Raw genomic sequence first — 25,512 nt, 5'->3', positions numbered from 1 at the left:
TAACTACAGTAACATTTCAGCCCTACTGCTCCATGGAAGATAGCAAATGCTAAGTTTGTTTTTTTTTTAAAACATACTGTGCACAAACACATTTTTAATTATAACCATATTGAAAGTATATACAATTTATAAAATAGGAAGAAAAATTTGTTTTATGTATTTGGTTTATTGAATTCATTTAGTGGTCCTTGAAAATATCACAGGCCATTTGAGGATCTCATTGACTCAAATATTTTACACTAGAGGAGAGGGAAATGAAACAAACCCCCACAAGTAAGTACTATATCATGTGTGGAGTTTTGTATTTACAAACAGTCAGAAGTGTATTACCTTTGATTGAACCATTTTTAAAGCACTGAGGTTAATGCAGGTTAGTCTGGCCTACCTTCAAGTTTTCTGGTCAGATCATGATTGCTAAATAGGAACATTTCTGCACTTTGTAAATAGAAGAATATATCTGTCTGATGTGGTATCAGATAGAATAATTATTTTATTATAACTTATTAAGAGACACAAATTACCTCAGGCTAAGAGTCTGAAATAAAAGGTGACAGGTTGGCTTAGTACCTCATTCCTGCTCATAATATATTTAGACAGGAGGAAGCAGAGTGGGAGACAGTTTTATCTCTCTCCCCTCTTATTCCAGCAGTGATTTCAGAAGAGACACCCTTGACTGAAATGTCACAAACCTTTTCAGCCTTTGTGAGTGGATTATGAAAGAAGTCATGGTTATGAAGCCTCTATAGATAGATCCACGTATAAATATTAATATCATTCCAAATAATCTCACAAAAGCTAATGCATTTGAGCTGTAGAAGTGCTTATAGCATATAATCTATATCTGTATCTATATCTATCCATATAAAATGTGAAGTATAAAATGTAAAGCAAATCATTGGTGGGTAGCATATTCTTATCTATCATCTGAATTGAAATGCCAAGAAAGACCTTTAAAAATAATATCTGTCTCCAAGCTGAAAATATAATAGTTTATTTAAAAACTAGTTTTAAAAATATTAAGAGAATTTCTTGAAATCAATGTTTAAGTATAACCAAACTAATTGAAATGCCTCAAAAATTCAAGTATGTACAGAGTTTCATGTTTTGATTTTGTTTACATAAGGTGTATGATGGAAAAGACAGCTTTTCACGTCCTTTGGGGGCCTTCACCAAAAATGAAATGATGCGAGTGATCCTTAACAGCACTTCTAAACACTTGTGGATAGAATTTAATACTAATGGATCTGATACAGACCAAGGATTTCAACTCACATACACTAGTAAGTAGCTTACAAATGCATTCTTGCTTTTTTTTTTTGGTTTTTTTTGTTTGTTTTGTTTTTTTTTTTGGTAACTGAATATGTAACCTTACTAGTTAGATGACAACATTTCTCACAGAATGCTGAGGAATACTTCTTAGTTCTTACTCTGTTTATGAGATTGTAATGCAATTCCCTGTACTGATGGATGGATATAGAAGTTAAGCACATTACTAAAAGCAATATTTTGAATCGCTGTACATTAGGAAAGCATTATTATTTTGTGAACAAAACAGTTGGAAATGATAAAAAGGAATTGTGATATATTTGTAGATGGGCTGAGTAGTGTCTTATTCAGATGGATTTTGAAAACAGTGAGTCTACTACCTCCCTTTGAAAATTGTTGAATCTTAAATAAAAAAAAAAAGTTATTACTTGGAAACTTAATATTATTTTAGAGTTGAATTTGTATAGCCATTGCATCTTGTATGCCATCATCTGCAACAAGGTAGTCCAACTGGTGGCCTGTAGGTTACATGCAGCCTGTGAATAGTTCAATTGTGGCCCGCAGGACATGTTAGCACAGCTGCCATAGCTGCTGCATAAGCATGGCTCCAGATGAATGCTGCCCACCCCCTCCTCCCAATGACCTCAGGCCCACCACTAAACTTGGGGCTTCAGTTGTCATGACTAAAATAAGAAGCAGGGGAAAAGGTAGCAGTGGGGGAAGAAGGGAAGAAAAACCGCAATGGCCATTACTCAGGGTTCTGAGGCAGCATTTGAGAATTTCTCTCAGAGACCCCAGATTGAATGTGGTTCCTCTGCTTTACGTGTGGCAGGTTGCAGTGTTAGGTCTATGTTGTGGTAGGACTAATGGTAGTCTTGTGTAAAGCTTAGATTATGGTTGTATGTGATCATAGAATAATAGAATCATAGAAGTAGGGTCGGAAGGGACCTTGTAGATCTTCAAGTCCGACCCCCTGCCTGGGCAGGAGGGAAACTGGGCTCAAGTGACCCCAGCCAGGTAGGCATCAAGCCGCTTCTTAAAGACCCCCAGGGTAGGAGCCAGCACCACTTCCCTTGGAAGTTGGTTCCAGATCCTAGCCGCCCTAACTGTGAAGTAGTTCCTACGGATGTCTAATCTAAACCTACTCTCCAACAACTTGTGGCCGTTATTCCTTGTTATCCCGGGGGGCGCTAGGGGAAACAAGGTCTGCCCCAAGCCCTTCTGGTCCCCCCTAGTGATTTTATAGACGGTCACAAGGTCCCTCCTCAGCCTTCTCTTGTGAAGGCTGAACAGGTTCAGGTCCCGTAGCCTCTCATTGTAGGGTCTGCCCTGCTGGCCCTGGATCATGCGGGTGGCCCTCCTCTGGACCCTCTCAATGTTGTCCACATCCATGATGGTTTGGATGGGGATGATACTGCCTCAGGTAGGGGGTTGGACTACACGACCCCTGGAGGTCCCTTCCAGCCCTACTTCTCTAGGACTCTGTAATACTCCATGAGGGCATAATCCCAGCACCAGTGACCACTGAGAAGTGTGGCCCTGTGAAAAACAGACTAAAGCGTCTCTTGTCCCCAGGTCTAATATTGCATCTCGTTGTTATGCCTATTCTGGCCTCAATTCCATGGCTCATGATTGCTTAGCTCACACTTGTTATTGCAGGAGGTAAAGTGGTGCTCACTTCCACAATCATCTTTCGTGCTTGACTTCTGGGCTGTGGTGGGCTTCCCCTTCTGCACAGCCAGAACTTTCCCACATTCTAACTTAGCCTCCAAAAAGACCTCAGTGAAAAAGACTGCCTCCTTCAGGTCCACAGTCGCATTTCTACAACCTACCCCTGGGCCCCCACTGGCCAGATTTGTTTAAATTGTTCTTATGTCATCAGTTCCACAATTTTTATTGTTGAATTAGTTTCCAGTTTCAGCCACTGGGTTCACGAGTCTTTAAGATATTGTGCCACTACTCAAGAAGTCATCTAATATTAAAGCAACTGACATTATATGGTTGTAAAACCACCAAACATAACAGTACAGCTAGTTAAAGCATTAACAACACAGAACTTGGATTTGCAATTCTGTGGTTTATGCAAATGTCTTATTATTGTTTTTTAAACTTGATGTGATGCTGAATGTAAAAATACTACAGCCGGTTGGGTAAATAATCTATGAGAATAGAAAAATGAAAAGAAATGTTTGTAATTCTAGCTTTCATTATTTGATTAGGAAACCAATGATACAGTAGTCCATTGAGTAAGCACACAGTTAAAACAGAATTTGAACTGACCTTGATATAAAACAAGTTCAAAATTTCTTATATGGGAACCTGAAAATTAAACATATCTAATCTCATTCCTTGAGTTGTTCTAAACTACATAGGGGCTTTGTGTTTTAAGGTTGATGCATCTGTGATACAACTGTGATTAAGAGGCTCTGGTTATCATCAACCAGTTGTGCTGAAATAGTTTAACTCCATGATGTTTAAACAATAAACATTACCCCGAGAGTAAACATAGACTGGATATAACCAAGGGGAGCACTATGGTTACTGTTTGACAACATTGTTTGAAATGGTCCTACCAGGGGTTGAGAGAGAGAAAAGAGAGTAGCCTAATACCTCCTGTGTTCCTGTTAAACATGGAGTATGGAAGCCAAGAGTTTGAAAAATGAAGTAAAAGAGTACTGGAGTGGAGAAGGGAAAACATCTTTGTAACTTGTAGTGTGGAATCCACATTAGTATCAGTTCTGTAATAAACACAGTTATTTTAGGTTGGGTAGGATAACACCAATACAATAATTATGAAAATACATTTGTTTTATCTTAACCTGATTGGTCTCAAGTGTTTACACCGAAACAATAAAAAAAATGTCATTAGATTGTTTTATATTAAATGTTCTTTATTTGCCAAGGAATTTTGGAAGATTCTTCCCCAAAGACAATTAATGGGTTATTTTAGCCACCAGCATTATACCAAAGTTGTGTTGTTTTTGTGTGTGTTATTGCTTTAATCCTTTTAACTACAGTTTCCCAGAAATATATTAGTTTTAATTTGTCTCCATGCTAGATGTCACCAAAGATTTTTTTCCTTCTTTTTTTCTTTTTACCACTAGAGAATAAACTGGAAAGTCCAAAGAGTGTAAGAGGACTTTGTTCAACTATTTTAATATCCCCAGCTTGGAGAACACTGAGGCATTATGTACAAAGATATAAGTTTGAACATGCCAAAGCCACAACTTACACTGTTGTGGCAGTTATTTGTTTGGATCAAAAAGTGCCAGTTCTTCCATTATAATTTCAGTTTTATATTTCTGAGGATTTTTATTCCCCAATTAAAACTTCCCTTGCTGAGACACCTGTGGTTGTTGTGGAGGGAAGATGATTTGGCCTCAGGCATTCCCACAGCCGGACCCACCTTCCCTGTTCTCTAATCAGTGGGAAGACTTTGTCATTTTAGTATACGTACGGGTGTTCTGTGCTGTCTTGTCAGCTGTATTTAACCTTAAAATGACATTCCAGTTAAAATGGAATGTTACTAACGTCACAGAGTGACAGGCAATAAAAGGCACAAACACGTTTGTTTGGTATAGGTAACAGATTGTAACTTTAAATGACTAGCAGCACCACACAATATCTGAATAGCAAGTAGTGGAGTTTTTCTGCAGTGCTAACACTGCAGTCCTTTTCTGATGCTAAAAGAAACTCAGCATAGACTATGAGTTCCTCATGTTGAGAACTGCGCTTAAAGAAATACTCCTCTTATGAATCTCCCATAATAGGGTTGTACCCTTTGCAGACAGTTTCTAATCCTCACATATTGAGTGTGTCCTCTACCTTTATGCACTTGGATTGTAGGGGAAGAGGGAGGAAAGAGTTATTTCAAAATAACACTGTCACATTCTGTTATTTCCTGCCATTCCAGGAGTTGGACAATGCAAAGTCATCATTCTAAAATGGAGAATCCAAAATATAAATGCCAGAATTAAAAATCTGAACAGCAGCGTTTGGCCTTGGGGCAGATGAGATAGCTTCATCCTCTAAAAAGAAACATTTGTTCTTAGAGGATGGACATGTGTTCTTTTTAGACACATTTCTATAATAACACACTTGCCTTATATTACAAAAAAAAAGTAATTTCCTCATCAATATAATAAAGATTCTTCAATTCAGATTTTCCGACTACTAACCAAACTGGTCAAGCAGCTGTATCTTAACATTGCTAAGACCTAGGTCTCTTTCTCTTCAGGCAAGATAACCTTTTATACATAGGTGTTGCATTGCCTAGCATTGGATTCAAGATACCAAAGTTTAGTAAAAAAAAAGCAAAAAATAAAAAAGACTCCCCTTCTCTCTCCTCCCCCCCCCACCCCCGGGGAAAAAAAACCCAAACTTTAATTGAAGAGCAACAAAGATCTTTTGGAAACAACTAAGTCTCTGAGGTAAAATTTGGACTTTTAAGCCCTTGTCTGCAAACTAGTATAAGGAGAGCTAAAATGGTGTTATGCATTTTACATACAAAAAAAACTTAGTTTGACTGGGATGATTTGTATAAAAACAATCCTGTAATTATTTAAGTAGTCACTGGGAATGAAATTGGATTACAAAAGATATTAGGAAAGAGGTGCTGCTGTGTAGTTTTTAATAGCCTTTTTATTTTTTATTTTTGTGTGTGTTAGAAAATGAGGAACTTCACTCAGAAACAAATGTGAGGAACTAAAAACAGCAAAAATCCATTTTTTTTTTTTAAATTGAGTGAGCCATATCTTAGAAGTTCTAAAAACCATGTAGCTGGTCTTGGAGGTGGGGGGTTGGAGGGTGGTTTGCTGCAGTGATCCTCTTGAAACCTTATCCAGGAAAGGTTTTCATCCTTCATATTTGGCATAATAATCACCCGCAGAGCATTTCAATAGAAGAAAGCCATTTGGGCCCAGTTGAACAGGTACTTCAAGCATGACCATTGCTTCTTACCTGCAACCAAACCTATTTTTCCTATGGTGGTAGAGAGAGCCATGTTAGTCTGAAGTAAGGCAGAAAGACAGAGTAGATTAATCACTTGTTGCAAATTCTGTTTTAAAAGAGCTCAGGACTCCGTAATTACTGATTTCCTTTTCTGTAAAATGGGGATAGTTGTGCTTGCCTGCTTTTGTAACGTATTTTGAGATTTACTGATGAAAAATATAATCTGATTTATAACAGGTAGGTATTACCATTATTAATCACATTTACTAGCTTCTATTTTTAGCATAGCTGGTTAGTATTTGATTACAGATTACACAGCATTGTATTCTTTAGACTGAAGTCAGGCTTTCAGACTGGAAAAACAGACTGGAAAAGAATTTTTTCAGACATGATGACATGTTTCAAAGTTTTTAGGGTAGTTTCATAGTTTCTAGGGTCAGAAGGGACCTGAACAGATCATCAAGTCTGACCCCAGCCAGATATCTATCCAGCCTCTTCTTTAAGACCCCCAAGTTAGGGGAGAGCACCACCTCCCTTGGGAGCTCATTCCAGAGTCTGGCAGCCCTAACCATAAAGTAATGCCTCCTGATATCTAGCCTGAACCTGCTCTCAATCAATTTATAGCTGTTATTCCTTGTTATCCCAGGTGGTGCCCGGGGGAACAGAGCCTCACCTATTTCCCTCTGGTTCCCTCTGGTGAGTTTATAGATGGCCACCAGATCCCCTCTCAGTCTTCTCTTGAGGAGGCTGAATAGATTCAGGCCCTTTAGTCTATCCTCATAGGGCCTGGCCTGCTGCCCCCTGACCATAGAAGTGGCCCTCCTGTGAACCCTCTCAAGGTTCGCCACATCCCTCTTGAAGTGTGGTGCCCAGAACTGGATGCAGTACTCCAACTATGGTCTGACCAGCACCACATAGCGGAGAAGGATCACCTCCCTGGACCTGCTTGTGATGGCTCAGAACGTGCACAACAAGGTACATTAGCCTTACTGACCGCTTCCTCACATTGGGGGTTTATGTCCATCCTGGAGTCAACAATGACTCTAAGATCCCTTTCAGGCACTGTGTTGTTGAGAAGCTTGTTCCCCAGCCTATAGGTATTTTGCAGGTTCCTTCTCCCTACATGCAGCACCTTGCACTTGTCTGCGTTGAATTCCATTCTGTTCTCATCTGCCCACCTCTGTAACCTGTCTAGATCTAGTTGGATTCTGTCCATCCTCTCCAGTGTACCCACTTCTCCCCACATCTTTGTGTCATCAGCAGATTTGGACAGCATGCTTTCCATGCCCACCTCCAAGTTGCTGATAAAGATGTTGAATATCACAGGCCCAAGGACCGAGCCTTGGGGAATTCCACTGCCCACATCCCTCCAGGTCAAAAACCACCCATCCACCACCATTCTCTGGGTATGACCATCAAGCTAATTCACCCCCCATCTGACTGTATAGGCATCAATGCCACAGTCACCTAGTTTTTTTTATGCGACAGGGTTGAGAAACAGTGTCAAAGGCCTTCTTGAAGTCCAGGTAGATGACATCCACTTCAGCGCCCACATCCAAGGACTTTGTGACCTGGTCATAAAAGGAATCAAGGTTAGTCAGGCAGGATCTGCCTGCAATGAACATGTGTTTGTTGCCCCTTAACATTACCTTGCATACTGGGCCCCCCCAGATGTGCTCCTTGATAATTTTCTCAAACGTCTTCCCAAGAACCGAGATGAGACTGACTAGCCTATAGTCCCGGGTCCTCCTTTCTCCCCTTCTTATAAATGGGGACTACATTGGACCTTTCCAGTCCTCTGGGACCTGGTCCAAGCACCATGAGCACTCATATAGCTGTGCCAGGGGCCCTGCTATGACCTCTTCCAATTCCCTCGGATGAAGATCATCCAGATCTGCTGATTTAAACATGTGCAGCCCCTCCAAAAGTTCCCTAACTAGATCACCCCTGACCCTAGGCTTGGCATCGTGTCCCCTGAGCCTGTCCATAAACCTAGTGGGCGAGTTGTCCTGGTCCCTGCTCAGAAATGTGGAGGCAAAGAACTCATTGAAGAGATCAGCTTTTTCCTTTGCTGCAATCACGAGATTGCCAAGCCTGTCCTGTAAGGGCCACATGTTACCTGGTGCCTTCTTCTTATTCCCTATGTATTTGAAAAAGGACTTTTTGTTATCCTTAATTCTTGTCACCAGCCCTAGTTCCGCCTCTGCCTTGGCCTTCCTATCATGTTTAATATATTACATTGCTCAGTTTTTGTTTGGAATATATCAAATGAAAAGGTTAAGTTCTAAAGCCTGTCTAAAAATGTGAATTTACCACAATTTTGAATTGAGGTTAAATCTAGTCTATTTCACATTGTGGAATAATTCAAAAAAGAGCAATAAAATATCAATGAAAAAATGTTCTGAACCTTTAAACTTAGGCAATTACCCTCACAAACAAACTAAAAACCTGGAATCCAGTGGCTTTGCCTCAGGACATGTTGTGTCAGTTGAGCAAAATAAAAACAGTAATGAACAGAAGCTCCTGGAGTTTCTCTTAGTAACTAATTGGACTATAGGATCAGTTCCAAAGAGAAACTCTGCAAACTACAGTAAAAAAAAAAAAAATAACCAAAATGATATAAGAATGATCAATTGTGTGTGCATGTATGCACACAAGTACTAACTTTTTCATTTTTTAGAGTGTCAGTATAACAATAAGAAACCTGGGGCCATTTCATAAAATACAAATATAAAAAATCAATTTGAAAAATTAAGCATTAAAAGTTAAGAAATTCTAGAATTAATGTTGCTTGTGGTCTTTTGTGTCCTATTAGGACACATATTCTATTGTAGTCTTTTATTGCAGGGTCAAATACACTCATCACCTGACCTTGAAAGTTTGATGACATACAGAAAACAATTGCAGTTACTACATTCACCTCAGCACCCACTGTGTGCACAGAAAAGTTAGGAGTCCTTAGTGGAGTTGGTTGGAGAATTATCAAAGCTTAAATCAAAATGCTTAAAAAACTTTAAATTTAACTTTAATTTCATTACAAAAAGAACAGATCTAAGTGTCTTGATTTAACAGATGTTGAGGGCAAATATCTAGATTTTTCACTTGGGATTGACTTATTGTTTAATTTTCTCTTTAATATTGAAAATATAATGTAAAATAAAAAGTTCTACTAAAAAAGAAGCATTTTCAAATGCCCCCAAAAGACCCAAACTATCCTTTGTATGGCTCTAGTTCTTGAGGGCAAATAAAAAAAAAAGTATTGGGTTGTCTTAATTAGGAACTAATTTGGATAAAGTTAAAATTGACCTGAATTGAAAAGTGAAGCCAAACGTAGTGTGCCCTTTTTGCTCAACTTGTTATTCACCTCCATGCCACTTCTGCATCTCTTGTTTTTGCCTGGAACCAAAACTCAAAGTGTTCTCATGTTATTTCCAGTCCACTGAGAACACAAAGTCCTTTTTTTGCAGATATCAATAATTCAGCTTGAATATGATTTAGATATACCGTTTAAATAATCATTTGAATATTTAGGGTCTCATCTGAACTAGACTTCTATAATTTCTTCAGGTTTCCTATTAATAGTCCTAAAGTAAGAGAACAAGAACCTGTGTTTTGGAAATCAGTGTTTAATTAAGGTAGCCTGCCACTTCCCATTATAAGAAACTGTTTCAATTACTTACTATTCTTCAAAACTTTTGGCTGAGTTTTGTTGTTGTTTTGAGGGAGCGGGTTTTCTTTTTTCTTTTTGTTTGTTTATTTTTTTGGTTTAATTTCAGACCAAGCAGTTCTGCCATTTCTGGGAACAAGGCCAGGAAATACATATTGTTTTCCCTGTGTAAAAAAAAACCACTTTTTCTTTGGGGCGAGGAAGAAGGTATTGTTCAATTGGGGGTTGTTTTTGTTTGTTTTTGAACAACTGTTTCTTCCCACTTTAAAACAGGGAAATACAACAAAAGACTGATATTTGTGCCTGAAATATATATTTTTGCCTATCCCATGAATATTTCCCAGATTTGTTTAGATTACAAGCTATTGACAATTGCAGTTCACACATGTTCAACAGACTTAATTAATATTTCAAAAGATTTTATCCTCAGTCAAGTCTCTCTTAGTTCCTTATGCTGTTCAGACTGTGCATTCATTTTCCATGTAGAATAAATGAATGTGCTTCAGCCTTTCACAGTTTCTGCATATGACTACATTGCACATAGGGGATGAGAAGGACTGGACTTTCTTTTTAGGTTATGTTTGTACTGTGGCAGAAGCCAGGACAGTCGTATGTAGTGGGAGATAATGTTTTTAGGAGACATGTCACAAATAAAGCCATAGGATCTCCTCATGACCCCTATCCCCTTGTGCCGCTCCATTCCCCTTCCCTTGCCTGATCCATTGCTTAGCTTTCTTTCCCCTTCTGTGTTTCTTGCTGCTCTGCTTTCTACTCCCTGATCTGTGATCCCTTCCTGAGTTGCTGCTCTATTTTCTGTTTCATGCCCTATCTACCACCATGTTGCCTGCTCCCTCCCCAGTCTACTGGGTGCAACACACAGAGGTTGCCCATGCCAGTTGTGGCACACATGCCTTATTTTGGCCACCCTGGTGCAATGCATGTCCTAATCACCTACTTCTACTCATACACCTCAGACCTAATACACTGCTGAAAATGCTCTGGGGTTATTCCTAGCAGCTACTCTCAAGCATCCTCACTAGCATATATACAGATTTAGACTGTGTGAATGGAAGCAGGTAACCAGAATATGCTTAAGAACATCCTGGCTGGTCATATTAACATACCCTTTCTGGGTATGTGCAGACATTACACTTAGGTTGACCTAACTAGTGTTTGGTTGATCTAAATGTGAATCTGTATAGAAGGATGAAAGATGTAGGCATACTCTTTTTGACTGTTTCCAGCAGCTCTGGACTGGAGTGTGGCTGGGCACATAAACCCAGATTGAGGAACCTGATTTTCTTGTGAATGCTGTTTGATTCAAGTGTAAAGAGGCAAGAGCCAGAGCAAATGGAAAGTGTAGGTTAGGGAAAGGAGTATGAGACTGGCATCACAAGAAAAGGAGAAAAAATGTGATTCTGGCTTGGAGTATGAGAGAGTGAGAATTACTGAGTAAGGAGATAAGGAGCTAGGGAAGAGAGCAGGCTTGGACTGACTGAATAAGGAGACTGGCACAATGGGGCTGAAATATGGTTGTAGAGGCAATTTTAACCCTACCTTTTGAGTGTTTGATTTTGCAACCCTAATAATGTTATTTTAACATGTTTTATTTTATGTATTCCTAATTAATATCCTTTAATACAATACATCTTTCTACAAATATATATATTAAAAAGACATGGAATAATTAAGAAATTTTAAGAATCATGGAATCATACAATTATATGTAGAAAGTGTATAAAGTAAAAATTAAATCTATGGAAACCATCTTGTCTGAAGAAAAATATCCTGTTTAACATGAGTTACCACAATTACAGAGTTTATCATTGAAATTATCCCCATGGCAGGACTAGACGGAAAGAAAATTAGAGTTAAGCATCTAGCTGTTGCTCATTTTCCTTTACCAGTTTCAATAAGGAAAATGAGCAGTCTTATGTGAAGTAATAAAATATTTTTTTAAATCCTCTTGTTAGAGGTTATTAGAACGTTGTTCTGATAATAGCCAGTGATCATCTGCCATCTGACTTCTAGTTTTCCTAGAAATGGGTCAAAGGATTTCATTAGTGTGAAACAGCAGCAGTTTTCCATTACAACCATAGATCTAAGATTCAGAGCAACAGTTAAGTTCCTAAATCTTTCTGTTATGAATTTTAGAATATAATGACATTCTGAAAGCAAGAAGAAGGAGAGGGGCCAAAAGACATCATCATGGCTATAGTGATGCATATGTAGTTTTACATTTATGTGAAAATTGGGCTATGAGTAAGATTTTGGTGGTGCCTGGATAGGTAAGGTCCTTTAAAGGCACATTTGTTTCTAATCTGGTGCCAAATATTTGTATTACATCTTTACTATAGGATTTAAGATTGTAAATAGTTTTCAGGTAGATTAGAAATCTCACAGTGCTGCTCTGGAGATTGCACTTCTTAATATTAAAGGAGCAATGAAATTAGAGGCATTTTTTCTTTGGGTGTGATGGGTGCATGCATAGGAACACAGAACCTTTTGTTTTTGGAAACAGAAACAAATACCCACCTTTGTGCAATTCTGACTGCTGACATTACCTGGAGGAAATAGCTTTACACTTTTGTAATGCCTGTCTACTGACATTCTCACTGTACCTTACAAACATTAAATAATCATCTTTGCCACCATAAATGGCTGGCGCTTGCGGGGGTTGTATTGTGGTGGCAGTCTCCGCAAGTTATTCAGGAAGCAGCAATTAAAAAAATCCACAGTGGAGCAAACCCAGTGCAAAGTTCCAAATTTTCTCATGTCATATTACATCCTTTTATACGTTCTGTTTTGTGTCTTCCATGTTGCATGATAGCTGAAGAGATGCAGTGATCAATCTTTTGTACAGACATAGGTTACATTGTACATGGGAGCTGTTAGAAAAGGAAGGCAGAGGGGGGAAAACCCTCATGACAATGATACCATGCCTGAAAGTAGTGTTCTGAAATCTAGTGGATTCGTCTGGCAAAGATTCAGAATAAGATAATAATATGAAAGACCACTTTTGAACAAAAGGAAAATTTATTAAAACTTTTTTTAATTAATACATATCTTAGCAGTAGATAAACAGAACATTCTTACTTGAATCTTTTTCTTTTACACTAATCACTTATTTTTTTAGTTCAAGGAACTTTTTCTTTAGCAGATGAGTATATTTTCCATTTATTCTAGCGGAAGAGATCATGGTTTGTAGATAATCGTTCATTACATGTAATAATGAATTGACAATTCTGGAAATTAGGTTTTGTACTATGAATGTCATGCATGCACAAAAAGTTTTCTAGCTTTTGAAGTTAGGCAGAACTGTTCAAGACTTTCCGATAATGTAGATACAGGATAAAGAAAAACATTCTCTCTCAGCTTTCCTCCCTTACTTTTTCCACTTACTGTCTGTACTGATAATCCTCCCCAGTTTTTCCACTGAGCTGAGCAGGTTGTTAGGTCTTAAACAGCATGTTTTTATACTAAATTATAGAGTGGTTTTAGACCATCTAATGGTATCTGTGACAGGCGGGGTCCTATAGGAGGGCTGTGATCTCCTTCAGGCCCCCTTCCTTTGTGCCAAGTCGGCCCAAGGGCTCCCTCGGATTCTCGCCCGCCATGTCTTTGATGTTCACATAAGGTTGGGAGACTGCCTTATGTCTCCTTGGACACGGTTATTTCTGACCCCATGAATTCCTGGACCCCTTATGGGTTCTGCTCTACCATGGGTGCTTCCTGGGCACCCTAGCCTTATGGGCTATGCGTGGCTCCACCCTCCCCTGATACCACGCCCCAAGCCTCGCAGTTGGACTGGACGTTGGTCTGTTGAATACACTCGCCCGCTCTCTGGGGCCTCCTCTGTACTGTCGCCTGCTCTTAGGGCTCTCCGTGCCCGCTCCGGGTCTTCTCTAGAATACTGCCCCTCTCTTGGAGCTCTCTCTCCAATGCTGCCCTTTTCCTGGGGCTCTTTGCATCCCATCTGGGCCTTCTCTGTAGTGTCGCCCCTCTCTGGGGCCTTCCCTATGAAGCTGCCCCTTTCCTGGGGACTTCTGTGCCCACATTGGGACTTCTCAGTTAAGCCACCTGTCTCTCGGGCCCACCGCACTGCTACCCCCTTTCTCCAGGGCTCACCGCACTACTACCCCCTCTCTCCGGGGTTTACCGCAGTACTACGCCCTTCTTCGGGGTTTACCGCAGTACCATGCCCTTCCTCAGGGGCTCACCGTGCCCGCAGTGGGGCTTCTCAGTAGTACCCCTTCTCTGGGGCTTGCTATGCCCACACTGGGCTTCTCAGTAGTGCCCCTCCTGGGGCTCACCACGCCCACACTGGGGCTTCTCAATAACACCCCCTCTCTGGGGCTCACCAGGCGCAACTTGGGCTCTCCAATACTGTTGCCCCCTTTCTGGGACTCTCTGTGCCCACACTTGGGCTTCTCAATAAGGCTCTCTGAGGCTCGCCGTGCCCAACTTGGGCTTTCCAATAATGTTGCCCCCTTTCTGGGGCTCTCCGTGCCCACATTTGGGCTTCTCAAACGCCCCTCTTCGGGGCTAGGGGCTATGTACCCCAGGTGCTGCGCCCGCTGGCGCTGGGATCCCCACGCTACGCGGGGTCCCACATGAGTACGCTGCGCCCTCACTGGCGCCGGGGTCCTCACACTCTGCTGTGAGTCCCTGATGAGGCCTCCTCCAACCCCTTATAGCCTCACCCAAACCACCGGTGTAATAAATAACAACGCCAATGCTAAACACAAACCCCTAGGCTATAACATAACTATAAGCCGCCTGGCTATAACCACGCTGCTCAGACATCTTAGAGCTGCCTTCTTTTATCTGGCTTGAGCTGTACCTGCGGTTCCCGCATCTTAACTTCAGGAGCTCCTCTCTGTCTGGCTGCTGCCAGGTAACTGCTAGCCTGGCCTCAGCCCCTGGGCCTTATGAGGGCCAGGCCCTGCCCCTTCCAGTCAGCTGACTTTCTGGTTACCCCAGGTAACCCACAGCTGTGCTCGTTGTTCCCTGCAAGGGCTCTCTCCCTGGCAGTTTCCACTCTCTAGGAGCAGGGCACCTTAGTGCTCTGCGACAGTATCATAGTGCATATTTTACCTAGATTTGTTAAATTATAGATTCACTTTCTTTTTCCTTTAATAAGTAAAAACATATAGCTAACTTAGGTAGTGGATGAAATTCTACAGCAATTTCTTTTCACTCACAACAATGTAGGCCCGGCCTGAGCTCCTAGATAAATGTGAAATATGAAAATGCAAAAGAATTCAGGATATAGTTGTCCCCACTCCTCCAACCTGTCCTGGCCACCTGAGGCCATGCTTATACTGCCATCACACTAAGCCTAGGACCACTGCTGAGAAATGAACTCTCATCACTTGCTCCTACTCAACAAGCTTGGCAATTAGGCAGAATAGAGTGGTCCTAATTATACACTTCTCCCTCGTTAATCTTAGATTTCCTCAAAATCTCTGATAGTAGAGAACCTGAAAGGGTCAGGACTGGTCTAAGCTGTATAAAATTTCCAACTGCTGGGTTTGTTGCATGCAAAGCGGGAACAAGTAGACAATTTTTTTCTCAGCAATATTTCGAGGGTTGGCAGGGAGGCAGTGTAGTCATGACCTAAGTGGGTGCATCTACATGAGGCATTTGCTGTGCAGTAGATTAATTAGCTGCTTAGTAAATATCTCTTAGTCTACATGTGCTCCCATATTAGGCAGGATTATATTAATTAACTCTGCAGCAGGATAGTACTTGCTAATCTGGGGTAAAAAACTCTACAGCAGTGCACATGTACATGCTGATGGGGCTGGCTGGGGCACAAGGGTTCTTCAGTGTGAGGGCTGCCTGTCAGTTAACCCTGTGCTGAAGAACCGTCATGTCCCAGCCAGCCCCTCTGCGACGTGTTGAGCCAGGGGAAGAAGCCCTGGGCTGGCAGTCTGAGCCTCTGGGCCACCTGTGAGCTGGAGCTGCTCCAACCCTGCTCAACATGCTGCAGTCCTGGGTGCACATGTAGACAGCACACCCAGGAGCTCTGGAGTTTATTCATGCACATTAATATACATGTATAGATGTGCCCAGTGTATAGTCTTATCGACCTATTTTTTCTATTTATCAAGGTGGACATGGTAGAGATAAAAGGCATAAATGCTAAATTTTTAAATTTTGTAAATCTTGCTTACTCTTCAAGAATCATTTTAACAGATAGGGTAGGATGTAGGACCCAATTAGTTGTACTTGCCATATTGTAATGTCTTTTCCTCTCCTTTATATGGCTGTGTAGAAAACCAAACTGTGATTCATGAAGAATATGCAACACCTAGGTACAGTGCTTCTTCTAGCTACCAATGAAGAATTTAGTTTGTCCTTCCTTAACAAATATAGTGCTGTGGCAGCAAGCCAAAACTAAGCCCCTAACATTTCACTGGGCCAATTAAATATTTATAAGCCAGCTTTTCCTAACAGCTTTTGTACTGGGCAAAATTATTTGAGTGTATTCTATACCTATTCTTCTCTCTGAACTGTACCATTTAGTTCAAGTAAAAATTATCTAGCTAACACTTTCCCTGGTATAATTGTAGTTTGTTTTGATTTTCCTTTTTATCAGCTGTAGAGTACAAGATTATGTGCATAATTTCCAGCCTGAGTGGAAATACTATGTACTGTCAATATTAATGTCTCATTGATCTAATTAGGGAGATCATACCATGGATGACTAAAATGCTACAATGCTGAATGAATGTTCATTGGTATTTATGTATCTTTTGAAAACTATTTACATTCTGAGGGGAATGGGAGAGTCCCTGTTCCCCCAATCACTACCAGGAGTAACTAGGAATAACGGCCACAAGTTGATCAAGAATAGGTTCAGGCTGGACATCAGGAGGCGCTACTTTACAGTCGGGGTGGCTGGGATCTGGAACCAATTTCCAAGGGAAGTGGTGCTCGCTCCTACCCTGGGGGTCTTCAAAAGGAGGCTAGATAGACACCTAGTCGGGGTCATTTGACCCCAGCATTCTTCCCACCCATGGCAGGGGGTCAGATCTGGTGATCTGTTCAGGTCCCTTCTGACCCTACCAACTATGAAACTATGAGAACACTGGCTCATGTATCATTGCACACTTGTGTTTACTTCTTGGGAGCACAAACATGATGCTATAGCAAACATTTTGTTGCATATTTAAATTAGTATCTGTTTAGATATCTATTTCCTGACAACGTTTTTCACTTTTTTTTATATATCAAGTTACATCACTTTTTAACTTTAAGGCGTTGTGTATATAGATATAGATATGTGCTCCTTTCCTTAAAATTAGGATTTTTATATGTTTACTTTTTTTTCTGTTTGCCCATATTTATTTTGTTATATGTGTCAAAATTATTGGAAGTTTCTGTGAGATTTATTAGGGTCTAATCAAGTTGCTAACTTTTAAGAATTTAATAAAAGCTTCACATCTTTTTCATTTCAAAGTTCATAGAATTTAAATCTCATAATGAAGCTCCTTATCTTTTTTTTTTAAAGCAAAGTAGTCCCTTATGTAAAGTAGATAATTAAATATGAAAATGTGCAAATACATGTTATGCTTTTTGTGAATGCAATACATTACATATTCCTACCTTTTAAAATATATTACACATTTGTACATTGCAATACTGTTTGTATCTCATTTGAAGCACCACATTGTAAAATCTACCTGAAATTAGACTGACTTTGTAATATATGTGCTAGAAGCAGAATAGGTTTTTTTTTCAGTTATTTGGCAATTTTGTACCTTTTGGATATATTACATACACAACAAAAGAAATTAACATGAAGTTTTCCTTTACAATGAGAGGCTGTGCAATAGAACAGACATTGAAATTTAAACTGGAAAATCATACCATAAACCTATCTGTTTGGTGAAGGAAGGACATTTGTGATGGTACAGGGATATAGTAATATGTTTTTCCCTGAATGTTGATCTTAGTTTGATTTATTATGTGGCGTGCTATTGTATTCAAAATGTGAACAGTGCTTTGCAAGCTTCTGAGAGAATATAATCTGTGTCTCAATCAGCTTGGATTCTAAATGGCAAAGAAACAGGTTACAGTAGATTAACAAAGTGATAAAGATTACAGTTGGCAGTTATGCCCCAATCCTGCCACCAGTTGTAAATGTACTCATATTAATAGAGCTGGGATCACTCGGTGAGAAGAGTTATGTACTATGTTTTCAGGATCCTTATTTTGTTTTTAATTTACTAACCCAGATACCTTGCCAATGATGGGTATTATTTCTTGTTGTATTAGCTAGTATTTGTTGTATATGTGTAATTTTTAATCTGGTGGTAGGAATGACAGGTGTAATTATTTTAAACATTGCAGTTCGATTTTTAATTATTAATTCCATCTAATGTGTTTCTATTTTTTTTTTTTTAATCTGTATCTGTTTCCAGCATACTATAGCCTTTGTTATAGCTGCATGTTAGTTGACTGAGTGGCTTAATTTCACTTTTGTGTACTTCAATTTAAATCTAATTTAGTGTAGATCAAATATGTTTGATGCTCTCAACCTCATCCCTAGTGAGTTTTTATTTATATTACCAAACAGCTGAACACAATTGATAATCTTTGCTTAATAAGAGGACCAGGAATCCAGGCCTCAGTGAAATCAGTGGAGGCCTGATACAATAAAAGAACTTGGGTGTCTACATTGCGGTTTAAGAAAATATACAAACTTAAATCCAAAATTGAGGTTCCCAAATCCCCTTGTAGTTGCCACCTAGTTCTAGAGCATGGTATCAAAAATATGGGCCATCGGCCAGATCTGGCTCATGGATCCCTGGTACTTGGCCCCCAGTGTTGCCCTGGGTCTGAGTAGGCTCATGCACAGGGCCCAGGACATACACCACATGTGGTGCCCACTCCAGGATCCACACTACATAGTCTAGGACTGCACTGCATGTGGTGCCCATTCTAGCCAGGCCAGGATCCATGCCACATGTGGTGCACGACTGGCTTAGAACACATGCTACATGCAGTCCCTGCTCCAGCATGCTGTGTGTGGACTGGCTGGAGTGGGGTCTGCATATGTTGCAGTCCCAGAACTGTGAGGGCAAGGAGCCATGTGCAGCCATCCCTAGCTGACGCAGGCCCCATGTGTAGCACAGATCCTGGAGTGGGTGTTGCGTGCTCTGGATATAACAGGGAGAGGGGCAGAGTTCATGGGCCTACAGTGGAGTAGCCACTTCTCTATGGACACCTTGCTTTTAGACCTTAACACAAGGGTGGGCAAATATTTCAGGCGGAGGGCTGTTTACTGAGTTTTGGGAAGCCACCGAGGACCACATGACAGGCGGCCAGGGGCAGATAAATCCTAATTTTCTAAATTTTTTAGGGGCCTGGCAGGCTGGATAGAATGGCCTGGCAGGCTGCATCTGTCCTGCAGGCTGCATTTTGCCTACCCCTGCCTTAACAGCTTCTATTTTCTGTTGACCTTAAGCTCCTCTCTTGTTATCTTGTTACCACAACTGTATAACATCACAGGATCATAGGATATAGGACTGGAAGGGTCCTCACAAGATCATCTAGTCCAGTTCCCTGTTCAAGGCAATTATCCCTGATCAAACCATTCTGGCTAAGTGTCTGCCTAATCTGCTCTTGAATATTTCCAGGGATGGAGATTCCTTATCCTGTCCCCTATGGCCACCATGAAAAGGCTATTTTCATCTTTATATACTCCCTTCAGGTGTTTGAAGACTGTTATTAAATTCCACTTCAGTCTTTTCTTCTCTAGACTAAATAACCATAATTATTTCAGCCTTTCCTCATAAATCATGCCTTTCTGCCCCCTACACAATTTTGTTGCTTGTACTGGACTCTTTTTAAACTGCCCACATTATTATTTAAGTGTAGGGTCCAACACTGAACACAATACTCAAGGTGAGGCCTCATAAGTGATAAACAGAGTGTAAAAATTGCTTCCATTAATTTGTAAATGACATTCTTGTTAATACAACCTAGTATGCTGTTGACTTTTTTCTTTTTTTCTTTTTTTTGCAGTGAAAGCATGCCTTTGGCTCAGTTTATGATCTATTGTAACTCCAAGGTCCTTCTCTGCATTACTGTAACCTAGCAAGTTGTTCCCCACTCTGTATTTGTGATGCCATTATTTAGTCCCAGATGCAGGACTTTGCATGTATCCTTGTTGAATTTGTATATTTTTCTCCCACTCTGCACCCCCAGGGGTGAGGAGTACTTACTGGAGGGTGCTGCTTGTCCCATGGCTAGAGAAGGAGGTGAAGAAGGCAAGAGGATCCCAGGGGAGGCACAGCTAGTGAAGGAGATCATGGCTCTGTACAGGCTGGGGTGTGGAATGCATCCCCATGTAATACAGCTGGCTTTTGAAGGATACACCTCATGCAATGGAGCCACCTGGGGCCCTGAGGGGCAACCAAAGGGACCCTGTCCAATGTGCTCCACAGGCCCATGATGCTGCACATGGAAAATTCATGCTGCTCCATAGAAAATTCAGGCACATTAATTGCACATGTAAATATGCCCATTGTTTGCTTAACGGATTACTCTCAAGCAACATTTACCTTTTAGGTACCTAAACTATTTGTTATGAGCCCACACTATTTTGTGGATTTACAGAATATCATTCATGGATGTTTTTATGAAACAAGTCTGCCAAGACAGGGGGTAGTCTCTGTTTATAACTAATGGTAATCTATTTTTAGATTTGCTTTATGGTTTATAGTCTCTATGGATAGCTAATGCTGAGCTGTGGTTGGTCTTACAGGGTGCAGACAGAAGTGCAGCTCCCCACTGTAACAGAGGAAAACTTTTCAGGAAGTGTTCTGAGTTGCAACCATCCCCTGGAACAAACAGAAGTTCACTGTTGGTTCCAGAGGGGAGGGGAATCTAGTTGTTGGTTTCAGCCTGTAGCCAGTTTCTTCTAGCAATGGCCCTTCCTCCCTGTAAGGCTGCAAAGTTTTCAGAACAGAAGCGGGGAAGGGGACCAGAAGTGGCTCATTCTAGGGATTCTTCAGCCAATGCTGGATGGTGTGGTGGGTGAATTGGAGCCCACCTACCTCAGAAGGGACTCAAATACATCCATCCCACCCTCCAGCAGGGGCTGAAAAGACCCCAGACCTAAATCCTTCCATTCCCTTTCCCCCTCATTCTGAAAACAGGGAAAGGCTGGTAGGCAGTCAGACTGAAGTTACAGAAGACGCTATGCTTTGAAACATCTTCATCTGACCCATATTTCAATGAGGTTTCAGATTTTCCCCCAGTCAGCCATTTTGTAAGCTGTCTACAGCCACATACTTGTGTTTGGTTATGGCTAAAAACTGTTTTCTGTGCCCCAGTCATGCAAAAATTGTCACTTCTGTCTGTTCCCATAATTCTTATGTTTGTATGGAATTCAGTATTTGTGAATGTATTTTTTTTTTATAGCAGGACCAGGTTTTTATAATGGGATAATGATTTTTAGGTGTTACTTCTAAACAAGAGGTTTACACTTAGGAGATGATCAGTGTTTAAATGACTGAGAGGAGTAATAACTGAGAATTGCATTTAGCATGGGTATGCCTAGTGGCGAGGCCAAATGAGGGTTTCCTGGGTCCATTTGCATCAAACAACAGACAATGGTGATGTGTGCACTACAAAAAGGGAAGTCCTAGAGCAAGGCTAGTGCCTGGAGACAGTCTAATCAGAGACTAGTATTTCTCTCAGCTGGAAAAACAACTGAAAGCTTATAACTTGGTGGGGTAATTGATAACCAAGAATAGGAAGAAGGCAGGCCAGGGTGGCACTTTATTATCTGGTTCAGAAAGGCATAAATATCTGTAAGCTACTTCATCGCATGCCATGAAGATCAGTAGGCTATTTTGTTAACCTATCTGAAGCAGTCTATGAGGAGCCACCCTGTCCTGCCTAGTTTCAGAGTAACTACTGCTCTCTGTTCAACAACATGGAATTAGAAATCTTTATATCTAGTATTTCCTAGTTATAATTGGATCAGGAATTGCACCTGACTTATCAACTGGGAGATAAAAGGGGAAAGGGGCTTTGCTGTCCATACTACAGCAGCAGCTGCTATTGCAGCAGCTCAGGCTTGGGCTGCTGCCTCTGGGAAATAGGCAGTGGCATGGGCTCCCCTGGGCCCCTCCTGGTGGCCCTCTCACTTCCCCTTCCTCTAGGTGCAAGGCTGTGACTGCTATAATAACACCTCCCATGTGGTAGCATTAATCCATTCCCTTGCCACAGATACACTACTGGACAAGAGGCCATGCCTGTCCAGCTCCTACATCTGGGTAGTGCAGGGCTTACCCTGCCATGATGGATGAAGGGTGAAGGTACCTCCAGGTACCTCCAGGTACCATCTGATGAATGAAGGGTGGGGAGGGGAACACTGGCACCCCCTTTATGTTGGCACCAAGTGCTGGTGCCCTGGTCACCATCCACCCCCACCCCTCCTTGCCTAGTTATCCCTGCCACTGTTTTTCCTTATACCTTATTGTCCATGTTCAGTGATTTCAGAGCATTTGACCATTAGCCAGGCTTCTTCTCTGGAGGAGGGGATATGTAATTTCAGCACATGCCAAAAAAAAATGTCCTATTCTTTAATTTGGCTAAATCTCCTCTGCTAAGAATGGTCAGAGCCTGGGTGAGACTGGTGAGGATGAGGAATCTTTGATCAAGGGAGCTGGCCCCTGGCATATCAGTCTGTAGTGGTCAAGCAGCAGGTGGGCAGAGAGGGTTTTGGGGCTACTCTCTAAACAGGGTGTCAATTCATCACACCCTGCTTTGAATCTGGCCCTGTGATTTTTTCCATTGATTGAATAAAACCTAATTTCCTCCAGCTGAGGAATGGGAGGGTCATGATCACAACAGATAACGTAATCTGTGTATTGAAGTTTGCATTGCACTTGTCAGGCTCTGTTTCACACTATTTTCTTTTTGGATTATTATAACCAACATATTTTAAAGGAAGACATATATTTAATACCTTTTTTCCCCAGGCTAGTTGGTATCTGACATCTATGCATTTTCTAATCAGGTAATTACATATTTATATTCTTTAGGCATCTGCTATATATCTGTCCTACCCTAGAGTGTCTATATTATGTCAAATATATATAAAGAATTTGTAAGAGTGATTTGTGTGTAATATAATGGCTTTATATGCAGAATTAAAAGAAGAAAATCTTCCTATATAATTGTTTTTATAAATGTTCTAGTAATAACACCACATAATTTTCCCACTTCATAACAAAACCAAGCAAGAACCTTTAGAAAACACTCAGAACTTTTTGTCCTCTGCTGAAAGCATGCTCTTCTTTGTGCTCCCTCCTGAGGATTTCTCTTGATGGACTCAGAGCAAACAGTACAGTATCTGTCGCAATGATGTTTAGAGTTGTAAAACAGTAATGCTTTAAACAGTTTACCTACATGACATGTATATCAATAATTTTCAGCTTGCTAATGAAACCATTTTGCTATGCCCTTCTGCTCACTTAGATCACAAATAACAAAGCTGCTTATTTGGATAAATAGCATTGGAAGTTATAGATAGTTATCAGCCTGGAATTCCACTGATTTAATCTCATTTATAAAATTCAGTAACATTTAATTCAGCATTATCATACTCCTCTTACATGCCCAGACATCATAGTGGCTGAAGTGCCTATTTGTAGTCTAATATAAACCAGAAGAACTAGATACATGTAGTATAGTACTCCAGTTACCAGTCTTCCTATATGAATAAGAATGAATTTTTGACTTTGCATCCATAGTCCTATCTTAGCACCTGACAATAGTGCTAAAAGACAGTATAGCTTTTGTGGCAGGTCATTCACACAGGGTGATTTACAGAGAGTGTTTAGAAAAGGATATAGAAGAGAGATAAATATAAGATATAAAAACAAAAATGTCAAAACCACAATTTGGATAGGAAGAAGAAATAAAGAGAGTTGTCTGGAAGTATGCAGGAATAAATTCTGCCACTTTTACTTATTTCTGTTGTTTGTTCCTGTACAAACAATCCTATTCACTGTAGTGGGCCTATTCACAGAGTGTAGGTCAGTAGAATATAGGCCTGAAAGAGCCACCTGGATACCACGTGAAGAACTGCTGCAGTACAGAAGAAAAACACCCACAAATCGCACACCGCTGGTTATGACCTATCACCCCTCCCTTGAACCTGTACGGAAAATCCTCAAAAAATTGCAACCCATATTAGAAAGAGACCCTATTCTTAAAAAGATCTTCCCAGAGCCACCCATCCTAGCCTTCAGACAAGCACCGAACCTCGCCAACCTCATCACCAGAAGCAAACTTCCTCAAGCCCAGAACACACCAAAAAGATCCAGACCGTGCCAGGACAAGAAATGCAAAACCTGCCAACACATCTCCACCACCCCCACTATTACTACACCCCACAACAGAGCCATCAGCATCCCAGGATCTTACAGCTGCACCTCCAGAAATGTAATATACCTCATCCAATGCACCAAATGCCCTGATGGAAGATATGTAGGAGAGACCAGACAACAACTGCGCACCAGAATGAATGCACACCGAAAATCCATCAAAGACAGAAACACTCAATTACCAGTGGGGGCACATTTCTCACAGGAGGGCCACTCTCTCTCCAATCTCTCAGTCCTGATCCTCAAGGGAAACTTACACAACACTTCCCAGAGACGAGCCTATGAGCTCCATTTCATCAACCTGCTGGATACCAGAGATTATGGACGAAACATAGACATTGGATTTTTGATACATTATAATCTGCCTGGCAACTGACTCCCCAGCCCAGCCCAGCCCAGCCCCTGGCTTGTTTACTTTTCATTCCATCCAGGAAGAGCACACACCAACTGCTGAAACGTCCTTAGATTGACGAAGGGTTTTTGAACCCGAAAGTTTGCTTAATAACTATTCTCCAACCATTTGGGTTGGTCCAATAAAAGATATCAAATTCACCCAAGGAACCTTGTTGGCCTTAAAGTATACACTGTTGCTGGTTTTATAGACTATGTATATAGTGGTAGAAGGAAGCTAGTGGGGTAAGTCATTCACAAAAAAAAAACACTAGTTGGTATAATGACTGTGTTTGTGTGGGCTACTCTATTGTTGTGGTGGAAGTCTTCAACGTATCAGCTAGCTAATATATGTTTGTGCTATATGACATGGAGAGTTCATCTAGACATGCATATTAATACGGTGCAATAAACTCTGCTGCTTATCACACTAGAGTCATTGCTCTCAGCTGTGTATTTACACATGCACCCAGGATCACAGCACAATGACCTGGGTCAGAGCAGCACTGGCTAGTAGGGGACTCAGGGGGTCAGACTGCCAACCATGGGCTGCTCCCCCTTCCACCCTGCCAGCTCAGTGTGCCACAGAGGGGCTGGCTGAGGCAAAAGGGTGATTCAGTATGGGGCTAGCCAACAGGCAGCACCCTCAGACCCTAACCAGCCAGGGCAGCATCTACACATGCACTACTTGTATTTACAAGGACTATCCTGTTATGGTGTAAATTAGTTTACTCCAGCTTAATAGGGGCACACATGTAGACGTGCAATGTTTACTGTGCAACTAGTTAGTCTACTCCACAGTAAATGTCTCAGGTAGACCTG

The 25,512-nt window shown here is 40.9% G+C and overlaps 1 protein-coding gene across 1 annotated transcript in view; it reads left to right on the top strand.

Annotated features, from left to right (window-relative positions):
* CSMD1 (CUB and Sushi multiple domains 1) overlaps nt 1-25,512 on the top strand; it is a 2,292,800-nt gene that overhangs the window by 1,819,211 nt on the left and 448,077 nt on the right. Inside the window, exon 23 of the mRNA XM_019488443.2 lies at nt 1,124-1,280. Coding sequence (XP_019343988.2) covers nt 1,124-1,280 — 157 coding nt within the window. The remainder of the gene's footprint in view (nt 1-1,123; nt 1,281-25,512) is intronic.

Source organism: Alligator mississippiensis, chromosome 1, assembly GCF_030867095.1.
Source record: "Alligator mississippiensis isolate rAllMis1 chromosome 1, rAllMis1, whole genome shotgun sequence".
NCBI classification, from domain to species: Eukaryota; Metazoa; Chordata; order Crocodylia; family Alligatoridae; genus Alligator; species Alligator mississippiensis.
This window is presented reverse-complemented; position numbering and strand designations above follow the sequence as displayed.